Genomic DNA, 11,444 nt, shown 5'->3' on the forward strand with positions numbered 1-11,444 from the left:
ATATGCGGACGCCGACGACGCCAAGAAGATAATTATTGAAGAAGCAGCAAGGGTTCCACGCTCCGACCACCCCCCACACCGCGACGACTACCGCGGCAACCGTGGTCGAAACGATAGTTTTGACCGCCGCAACCAGCGCAACGACTCCCACGACCACCGTGACCAACGTAATCAACGGCGTAACCACCGTGACAATTATAGGAGCAAGCGTGCTCGGGAAGACGACGGCGAGGTCAATACCGTTAAAAAGGGTGGCGGACGTCGTAATTACGAAGACGACTACGCCAAAGCATTGAAGGGGCCCTGCCAGCTCCATCCTAAGTCAAACCATACCATGGAGAATTGTCGCGTTCTCAAGTCTATCTATACGCGTCAACAGGCTCCGGATACATCCGACAAGCCTAACGATGCAGGGGAACAGCGCAACGAGGATAACGACGACGACGATGCAGACCCTCGTCACAAATACGTCAAGCCAACCGATCACGTGCACACTATCATCGGAGGCAAAGTGTCCATCGAGACCAAGCGGGAACGCAAGCTGCTCGCCCGTGCTTGCTTGAACGTGGCCAACGCCGATAACCTCCTCGCCGATCCGCGGCTCCCTCCGTGGTCCCACCGCGAAATCTCTTTCAGCAGGAAGGACCAATGGGCCGCAATACCGGAGCCAGGACATTTTCCCCTGGTCCTCGATCCTTGTATCAACAAGGTCCAGTTCGATAGAGTACTGATCGACGGCGGCAGCTCCATCGATATACTGTTCAAGAACAGTCTGCCCGCCCTGAAGATAGCTCAGGCGGATCTTAAGCCATACGAGGCACAGTTCTGTGGTGTTCTCCCCGGACAGAGCTCTACACCTCTCGGGCAAATCACGCTACCTGTGCAGTTTGGGACCCCGGACCACTTCCGCACTGACTACGTCAACTTTGTGGTCGCTGACTTCGACGGCACCTACCATGCTATTCTTGGTCGACCGTCGCTCACCAAGTTCATGGCCATACCTCATTACAGGTATCTGGTGCTCAAGATGCCTACCGAGAAAGGAGTCAACCCTCCGAGGTAATGTGTACGCCGCTTACACCTGCGAAGACGACAGTTTCAAAATAGCAGAGGCCCACAACCTCTCTATTCGCATGGCCGAGACCATGCTCGATGATAAGAAGACCTCAGCCAACCACCTGGAGATCCCAGAGCTTGAGGCTCCACGCAAGAACATCAAGTGAAAGGAGCACAAGGTGATCCAGCTGGTCGACGGCGACCCCAGCAAAACGGCCCTTATCGGGGCCAACCTAGATCCCAAATAGGAAGACGCGCTCGTCGGGTTCTTGAGGAGCAACGTGGATGTGTTCGCATGGAAACCTGCCGACATGCCCGGTGTACCTCGGAACTTGATCGAGCACTCCTTGAATGTCAATAGCAAGGCCAAACCTATCAAGCAGAAGCTACGATGTTTCGCTCACGACAAAAAGGAGGTGATTAGGGTAGAAGTTACACGGCTTTTGGCAGCCGGATTTATCAAAGAAGTGTATCATCCGAAGTGGTTAGCCAACCCGGTTCTTGTACGCAAAAAGAATAATGAATGGAGAATGTGCGTTGATTACACTGATCTCAACAAACACTGCCCTAAGGACCCCTTCGGCTTACCTCGCATAGACGAGGTCGTAGAGTCAACCGCCGGTTGCGAGCTCCTTTCCTTTCTCGATTACTACTCTGGTTATCACCAGATCGCTCTCAAAAAGGACGACCAGATCAAGACGTCTTTCATCATGCCTTTCGGCACCTACTGCTACACGACTATGTAGTTCGGGCTCAAGAATGCCAGGGCTACATACCAACGCGCCATTCAGGCTTGCCTCGCAGATGAGATAAAAGATGACCTTGTAGAGGCCTATGTGGATGATGTAGTTGTAAAAACCAAGGAAGCACATACCCTTGTTGACAACCTAAAACGCACCTTTGCAGCCCTCAACACATTCCAATGGAAGTTAAACCCAAAGAAGTGCATCTTTGGTGTTCCTTCTGGTATATTGCTAGGCAACATCGTCAGTTACGACGGCATACGCCCTAATCCGGAGAAAGTCAAAGCTGTCTTAGACATGAAACCCCCTAAAAAGGTGAAGGATGTCCAGAAGCTTACCGGATGCATGGCTGCTCTCAGCCGTTTCATATTAAGATTAGGAGAAAAAGGGCTACCATTTTTCAAACTGCTCAAAGCATCCAAGAAGTTTGAGTGGTCGGAGGAAGCAGACGCTGCCTTCACGCAACTAAAACAATACCTCACATCACCTCCGGTCCTCACTGCTCCTAGAGAAGACAAAACTCTCCTACTTTACATTGCGGCAACCAATCGGGTGGTCTCCACTACCATGGTGGTCGAGCGCGACGAGTCGGGCCACGCCTATAAGGTACAGCGGCCAATTTATTTCATCAGTGAGGTACTCAACGAATCCAAGACCAGGTACCCATAGATTCAGAAATTGCTCTACACCATACTGATAACATCCCGAAAGGTGAGACATTACTTCGACGGATATCATGTGGTGGTCATGACCGAGTTCCCTTTGGGGGACATCATTCGCAATAAGGATGCGAACGGGCGCATCGTCAAATGGGCAATGGAGCTATGCCCCTTCTCCTTGGAATTTGCAAGCCGTACTACAATCAAGTCTCAGGCACTCGTCGATTTCATCGTCGAGTGGACAGATTTAAGCACTCCTGCCTCTCCGGGATCCGATGAATATTAGACGATGTACTTCGATGGTTCTCTCAACATTGACGGTGCGGGAGCAGGAGTTCTTTTTGTGTCACCATCCAAGGAGCAGCTCCGGTACGTCCTCAGGATTTATTTCCCGGCATCTAATAACGCCGCCGAATATGAAGCATGCCTGCATGGTTTACGCATTGCGGTTGAGCTTGGTGTTAAACGTCTCTATGTCTATGGAGACTCAGCTCTGGTCATCAACCAACTCAACAAGGACTGGGACACGACAAGCGAAAAGATGGACGCATACTGCAAATCGATAAGAAAGCTGGAAGGCAGGTTCTATGGCATCGTGTACATACACGTGGTCCAGGACAAGAACCAAGCAGCAGATGCGCTGTCAAAGTTAGGATCATCCCGAGCCAAAATCCCACATGGCGTATTCGTCCAAGACCTGCTCATGCCTTCCATCGAAGAGGAAGATTCCACGGTCAACAAAGCTTCAGACCAGCAATTGGTGGCTACGGTTCCGGCGCCGAGCACAACCGAGCCACCTCCGACCACTCATGAGCTGGATTGGAGAACACCTTTCATCAAGTACTTAACAGATGGCAGCGGTTATACTGATCGGACAGAAAACGAGCGCATGATGCGTCGCAGTAAGCAGTATCTGCTCGTCGATGGCAAGTTATGGCGCAAAAACGCAAAGGAGGAAATCTTGATGAAGTGTATAACCCGGGAGGAAGGCGAACATCTCCTGGACCAAATCCACTCTGGCTCCTACGGCAACCACGCGGCCTCAAGAACACTAGTCGGTAAGGCTTTCCGGGCAGGGTTCTATTGGCCGTCAGCAGTAGCCGACGCAGAGAAGCTAGTCCGCCACTGTGAGGGTTGTCATTTCTTCGCCAAGAGAATCCACGTACCAGCACATGAGATCCAGACGATTCCAGCCTCTTGCCCTTCGCATGCTGGGGACTGGATATGATCGGGCCTTTCAAACCCGCCCCCGGGAAATTTACATGCGTCTTCATGCTGATTGACAAATTTTCTAAGTGGATAGAATACATGCCTTTGGTATAGGCATCCTCAGAGAAGGCTGTCATGTTCCTCGACCAAGTCATCCACCGTTTCGGCGTACCCAACAGCATCATCACCGATCTGGGTACTCAGTTCACCGGGAACGCTTTTTGGGACTTCTGCGATGAAAGGAGCATAGTAGTAAAATACGTCTCGGTGGCGCACCCTAGAGCTAATGGACAAGTCGAGCGGGCAAATGGCATGATCTTGGATGCATTGAAGAAGAGGATGTACAGAGAAAACGACAAAGCTCCCAGACGATGGCTCAAAGAGTTACCAGCCATGGTCTAGGGCCTCAGAACTCAGCCCAATCGTAACACCGGCGTCTCACCATACTTTATGGTTTAAGGCGCTGAGGCAGTCCTCCCACCAGATATAGCTTTCAGATCAGCACGGGTAGAGAACTTCGACGAAGACAAGGTCAATGAAGTACGGGAGCTAGAAGTGAATAGCGCAGAAGAGAAAAGGCTCGATTCTTGTGTACGTACGGCCAAATACCTTGTTGTTTTGCACAGGTACTACAACAAGAACGTTAAAAAACGGTTCTTCATGGTCGGGGATTTGGTCCTGAAGTGGAAGACAAACCAGGCTGGTGTCCACAAACTCGCAACCCCATGGAAGGGACCCTTTATGATCAAGGAAGTCACACGACCAACGTCTTACAGGTTAGCTCACCTGGACGGTACGGACGTACCAAACTCGTGGCACATCGACAAGCTTAGACGTTTCTATGCTTAACTACTGAGATATGTACTCTTGTACTTGCAATTTACTTCAATAAAGCAATTATGATTTCTCCGACCACTCTAATGTGTCACTTCGAATTTTATGGTTATTCTAACTTAGCCAGTAAAAGCCGACCACCACTCCTTCTATGGTTTTTGGAGCAGGACCTGTCTCCGGTTCTTCCCAACGTGTGCATGGGATCCGCTCTCTACGTTATGGGTGATCGGCAGGCCCCCCTTGGTTTGACTCGTCCGCGTCTACGTGTGCACAGGTCACCGTACCTCACACTCCGACCACACGGCAAACTAGGGCCGCACAAACTTTTTGGGATGATGTGTCGAGCAAAATGGTACAACTAAACAGAACGTTAACATGTCCTCACTTAGTTACACCAAGAAAAAGTTTCAAGCTTAAATACGTTTTATACAAAGCAAACAAGCTTATAATGATATACAGTTATGTTATTACAAGCTTGCCTGAAGAGGCTCAAGTTTATAATAACACAACTATGTCCTCCTTCTACAGCTCTAAGCCTATTACATTGGCTGGTTGGGGCGTGTGGCACTTACTACTCGCCGCTTCCGATATCCTACTCGAGTCTCAGGGACTCTTGTGCTAGTCGAGCTGAAGGGGATGGCCCCGCCGGTTGAAATAGTTGAGATGGCGACTAGAGGGGGGGTGAATAGTCTTTTCTAAAACTTAATCGCGTTGGCTAACCGATACAAATGCGGAATTAAAACTATCGGTCTAGCCAAGACTATACCCCACTATATATGTTCACTAGCACCTTGCAAAGATAACAATTATGCAACCAAGGTGTCGGGCTAGCTAGAGCTCTCCTAAACAATTCTAAGAGCAAGGTTACACAAACCTATGCCACTAGTATTTTAAGCAACAAGAGAGCTCCTACACATGCTAGTAAGCAAAAGCACAAAGCTAACGATGCTCACTAGCAATGCTCAATAACAAGGCAACCAATGCCTAATTAGAGAGCGCAAATACTTAGCTACACAAACTAAGCAATGTGACTAACAAGGTTACTAAAACCAAATTAGCCATGCAAGGGAGCTACTTCTATGCTACACAAGCAAGAAGGTAATTACCAAGCTACACAAGCTATCTAATTACAAGAGCAACTACACAAGCTTAATATGTATAAAAGTAATAGCAAGCTTGTGTAATGGGGATGCAAACCAACGGGAAGAACAAGGTTGACATGATGATTTTTCTCCCGAGGTTCACGTGTTTGCCAACATGCTAGTCCCTGTTGTGTCGACCGCTCACTTGGTGGTTCGGCGGCTAATTAGCATCACCCGCTAATCCCGCACGTCGGGCGCCGCAAGAACCTACCCCTTGAGTGAGGGTAGCTCAATGACATGCTTTACTAGAGTTGCTCTTCGCGGCTCCCACGGGGCGAGCACAATGCCCCTCACAAGCACTTCTCCGGAGCGCCGCACAAGCTTCTTGCGCGCTTCGATGGAGACCACCACCAAGCCGTCTAGGAGGTGGCAACCTCCAAGAGTAACAAGCACCACCGGCTTGCAACTCGATCACCTAGTGCCACTCGATGCAACCTCACGATGCAATCGCACTAGAATCACTCACTTACACAATCGAATGATCACTATCAAGTATATATGTGTGATGGAGGGCTCCCAAGCACTCACAAGGATGGACACTAAGTCCCTTGAGGTGCTCCACACCAGCCATGGCCGAGGGCCACTTCTATTTATAGCCCCAAGGGCTAAACTAGCCGTTACCCCTTCACTGGGCAACGGTCGGGCCGACCGGACACTCCGGTCATGTTGACCGGACGCTGGACCTCAGCGTCCGGTCGCCCGCAGACGGCCACGTGTCCCGGTTCCAACGGTCACTTGACTTGACTGGACGCAGCAGCTTTCAACTGATCGGACGCTGAACCCCCAGCGTCTGGTCGTTTCCAGTAAGGTACCGACCTCGACCGGACGCGTCCGGTCACACTTGATCGGACGCAGCCAGCGTCCGGTCACACTCCAGCTTCTGCGTCATCGTACATTAGCCTGACCGGACGCAGCCTGCCAGCATCTGGTGCATACAGATCCAGTGTCCGGTCAGTTGACTGACGCCAGCATCTTTGCGATTAACTCATTTTCACTTCTAACTTCATCACCCTTGCTCCAATGTGCTAACCACAAGAACTTGCATCCGGCGCAATAGAAAATAGGCATTCTATTTTCCCGAAAGCGCCGAATGTGCAAACACCACCTTCTTTGTAAATGTGCCAACACCACCAAGTGTACACCACCATGTGTATGTGTGTTAGCATTTTCACAATCATTTCCCAAAGGATGTTAGCCACTCAACTTGCCACGCCACTCGATCCTAGCGACAATGCAAAGTTAGATCACTCGAGTGGCACTAGATGACCGATATGCAAACAAGTTTGCCCCTCTTGATAGTATGGCCATCTATCCTAAACCCGGTCATAAACTTCTCTACACACCTATGACCGGTGAAATGAAATGCCCTAGGTTATACCTTTGCCTTGCGCATTCCATTCCATCTCCTTCAATGTCGATGCAACACATGCACCAACACGATCAACAATGATATGATCCACTTCATATCATCACATGATCATATTGGTTCATCGATCTTGACTCTACTTGCTCTTCACCATTGCTATCGTCCATCGGCGCCAAGTCTTGCTCAAGCTTCACTGCCACGCGGTCCATCACTCCAAAGCCTTTGACTTGCCCTTCACGCTTGCAACCGGTCCATCAAGCCAAGTCTTGTCTTGATCTTCTCCACCTTGATCACATGACTCAATGTCATGTCTCATGTGCAATAAGCTCCTTCATCATCACATGTGTGAGCTTTGCAACATTTCCAAGCCATTTTCACCTCCATGGCATATGTTGCTCATACACATGTACCTGTGGACTAATCACCTGTGTATCTCACATAAACACAATTAGTCCACCTAGGTTGTCACTCAATTACCAAAACCAACAAGGACCTTTCACCGGTGCCTGGCTGGTTGAGACCGCAGGCTTTGTTGGTTGGCTTGCAACTGACAATGTTTCCAGCTGACTTGTCGATGGTGTCCCCTGTACAGGTGCTGTCCCACCTCCACACAGGTTAATATCGCTAATTATCTTTTATGACAAGTCTAGCTAGGCCGTCCGAAGCTCCTCCGCCTTGTCTGGGTCTACCTTCTTTGGGTACCCAGCCTCCAGGCGCTTGAGATCGATCAGGGGGTAGTGGGCACGCACCATGCTTAGTACATGGGCACCCGTGTACTCACCTGCCTCCTTCACAAACTCTTGGAACCATCCCCACGCTTGTCTGCATCTCTCGACCAGTCCGAGCTAGGGCGTCCTTGGCTCTTCCTCTGTGAGCGCCGGGTCAATAAGGTCGAGGACGGGCACAATGCCAGTTGCCACTTCTTGGCACCGGTTCTTCCATGTGTCCCGCTCCTCGGTGGCCTCGAGGCATCGTGCTTTCCAGTCGTCACGCTCTTTGATCATGGCCTCTAGGTGCCTCTTGGCATTGACTTTCAAAACTAAACACCATACAAGACATCAAATGTAATGACACAACAAGACAAGGTGGGCAACAGAATGAGAAAGGTGGTCTAGAATACTTACTTTTCAGTTCCTCCTTCATTTTGGTTGTGCGGTCCTGGAGTTCAGACTGGTCGCGGCCAGTTTCTCATTGTCCTCCTTCAAGCGACCACATTCTGCGGTCACGCGGCTATTCTCCCCTTGGAGGCGGGTCACTTCAGCTTCTAAACCTGCATTAAAGCTGTTACTGCCAACAATGCAACAACACAAGTCCTGCACTTGCTATGATAAGATTAAAACTTACTTGTTTTCTCTCGCTCTTTGTTATTGAGCTGGCCGACCAGGTTTTGGTTCTATGCCTCTTGCTCTGTCCTCTCCTGGTCGGCGGCTTCAAGTTGGCGGCGCAAGCATTCCACCTCGGCCACCAGTTCTTTGTTATTTGCCGTGATTCCCTCAATCTGGTCGAAGCACCTCTTTTGGTACTTCACGGTCTTCATCAAGTCCTGCATATAAACAAGCTCAGTCAGACAGATCGACTACATAACAGGGTCAAGTGGTCAAGCCAAACATACCTGGACTTGTGTCACCAGACGCTTTGCCGCCCGTTCGACTCTTAGGGTCTCCTCAACCTCTGGGATTTCTTCGTGCATAACCCACTCATCGTTCCACCAGCGCGACACATATACATGTTGTCACTTATCTTGGGGACGGCCCAGGACCTCTTCTACTTTGTCCTCCACAGCCTCCTGTTCAGGGGGCAGCGCTGGTCTGGAATCTGCAGTCTCCGTGACCACCATGGCTTTCCCATGAGCCGTTGCATCGGCAAGAGTGCTCTGCGCCACCTCTGGCTGCTGCTCCTCGGCTTGGTTTGATTCCCTTGGCGCCAAGGTATCCACCTCAGCAGGGTTAGTGCTCGGAACATTTGTACTTAGCTCGGCTATCTTCTCGACGAGCTGCTCGGGGGCTGTCGTCGGGCCGCTCACCTGCTGAGGTTCCGGCGGAGTTTCTTCTACAGGTTTCTCCACGGCTGGCTGCTGGGCAATTTCTTCTGCCATTGTTGGCGAAGTCGTGCTGCACCCGGCTAGCTGGTCGGGGTTTTCGGTGGATGCCGACCTGATGCACCACGGAAAAGTTCAGAAGACAATAATATTCAATACAAATTACAAGCTTATGTCAAAGTCACAGATACTTATAGCTTTGAAGCATGGAATGATGTGGCGAAGGAGCGTCTCCTCGATCGCCCCTGCTCCGCGTGCTCGGTGGTTTCCATCGGGTCTTTCCCGATTACCGGTACTGGCGCCGGGGTTTGATGCTCGATACTTCCCTCGCATGTCCTCTGTGTTGCAGTGGTTGGTGATGCGATCACTGCTGGCATAGAGGAGCCACCCTGCTCCGTCGACCCCATTTGTCTCCTCTTTCGGGGGACTAGCCGGAAGATATCCGCATCCTCTGCTTTGTCGTCTGAGAGGGGGAAGATGGCTTGGCGTCGTTTGTTGGCAGCCGGACGCTTGCCAGCAGCTCTGGTCGATGCGTCCTCCACAGCCTCGAGTGCCGCCCAGTGGATGTCGTCGGTCCTAGCGCTAGTCTAGGCGGCTGGGCCGGCAACTTGCGGCCAATCTACACCGGGGGGCGGAGACACGAACACTGCTGCCCGGTCACGACCATTACTCTGAGACACATAATGGAGACAACAGTCAATTTCTTGTTACAACATGATTCTACAGTTACAAGGAAGCGTCATTTACCTTTGGGGGAGGTCGGGCCAGCTTGAAGGCGTGCTCGATGTCATTTAACCTGACGTAATTGGGATCGGCCAGGTTGAATAGCTCCCCAATCCTGGCCTTGATTTCTATCTTGTCGAGCGCCTCTTTCCTGGTCCTTGTTGGATCTGCGCTTCCCTGGTACTCGAAGCCAGGATGTACCCTTTTCTGGCAGGGCTGGATCCTTCGGCTGATGAAGTTCCCGACCACACTTGGGCCATCTAGCCTTCCCCACGGGATCATCCCGAGCAGTTCTGCGATCTGCTCCAAGTTCTCGGGCTTCTCCGACCAGCTGTTCTTCTTCTCCGGAATTAGCCCCACGTCACACAGGGTGATTGTGTTCGACTCTTCATGGATGTAGAACCATTTCTTGTACCATTCGTCCAGCGAGGTGTTCTAGGGGCAGTGCAAGTACTGGGCCTTCATGTCGTCACGCAGATTGAGGTAGACGCCTCCGGCTATCTTCGAGCCGCCGCACAGAGATGGATGAAGGTGGAGATAAGAAGAATCGAGTTGGGATGTAGATTGCAGATCCCAATCTCGTAATACAAGCAGAGACCCTGAAGGAAAGGGTGCACTGGAACCCCAAAACCCCGTTTGAAGAAATCCTTGAACACCACAATCTCACCTGGTTGTGGATCGGGGAAGCTTTCTCCTTCCGGCGCATGCCATCCCGCAAGTGCCTTGTTGTGGAGCACTCCCATGACGACGAGGTCTTCGATGGTCTGCTCATTGCTCCGCGATTTCCACCACTCCTTCGCCATGACTCCGCCTTTCTTCTAGGCGTCTCTCTTCGCCATTAGTCTGTCCTTACTGAGGGGGTGGATGTGGTGGCAAGGGGATTGGTGATGATTTTCGGATGAATAGGGTTCGGCAAGAGGAAGAGGAAGTTTGCGGCGGTGAAGGACAATGGGGATCGGTAAAAATACCCTACCAGATCTATATTATAAATAACAAAGAGCTCCGTCATTTCGTCCGCCCGAGATTCTTGGGAGACGTGCGCACGCGCTGTAGATGGTTGTTCGCACAACCTCGAGATCTACGCCAATAAACACGCCCCATCGTAACCAGTGTACGCGCCTCTTCGTTGACAGTGTAAGAGGGCCCACACTGACGCACCCCTATACAGGTGCCAAGCAACTGTTTGCCAGAAAAGAGCAAGAAGACAGAGTGACGTACTATGCCCGTCTGCTTTTTTGACTAGACGTGTCAGACCAGACTTGGCAGAGAAAGGAGATAAATAAATACACCAAATAAATACACCAATGACATTCGTATTTTTGATGCTTGTCTTGTGCTCAAGGATGGATCAGACTACTACAATGCTCAGGGATTGCCTAGACCACTGCCGTGCTCGGGGACTGCCTAGACCACTGCCGTGCTCGTGGACTGCCAAGACCACTACCGTGCTCAGGGATTGCTCTGACCACTGCCATGCTCGGGGACTGCTCTGACCACTGCTGTGCTCGGGGACTGCTCCGACAACTGATGTGCTCAGGGACTGTCCTGAACATTGCTTGGAGAATGGTTCTCCTCGGCTACATGTGATTTGTACTCACATACAGTTGAGAGACATTTATTTAGACCTTGCTACAAGGCTCATACTTCGCCTTCCAGCAAGCTCGGGGACTACGT

General features: G+C 51.0%; 1 protein-coding gene across 1 annotated transcript; it reads right to left on the reverse strand.

Annotated features, from left to right (window-relative positions):
• Positions 1–8,741: 8,741 nt before the first annotated feature.
• LOC136526093 (uncharacterized) lies at positions 8,742–9,104 on the reverse strand. The gene has a single exon (XM_066518864.1). It carries the CDS (start codon positions 9,102–9,104, stop codon positions 8,742–8,744), a length of 363 nt encoding a protein of 120 aa, XP_066374961.1.
• Between the last annotated feature and the right edge of the window lie 2,340 nt (positions 9,105–11,444).

Source organism: Miscanthus floridulus, chromosome 19 (assembly GCF_019320115.1).
Source record: "Miscanthus floridulus cultivar M001 chromosome 19, ASM1932011v1, whole genome shotgun sequence".
In the NCBI taxonomy this organism is placed as follows: domain Eukaryota; kingdom Viridiplantae; phylum Streptophyta; class Magnoliopsida; order Poales; family Poaceae; genus Miscanthus; species Miscanthus floridulus.

Coding starts and splice junctions, on each gene's coding strand:
- LOC136526093 (XM_066518864.1), bottom strand. CDS start 9,104: ATGGCAGAAGAAATTGCCCAGCAGCCAGCCGTGGAGAAACCTGTAGAA.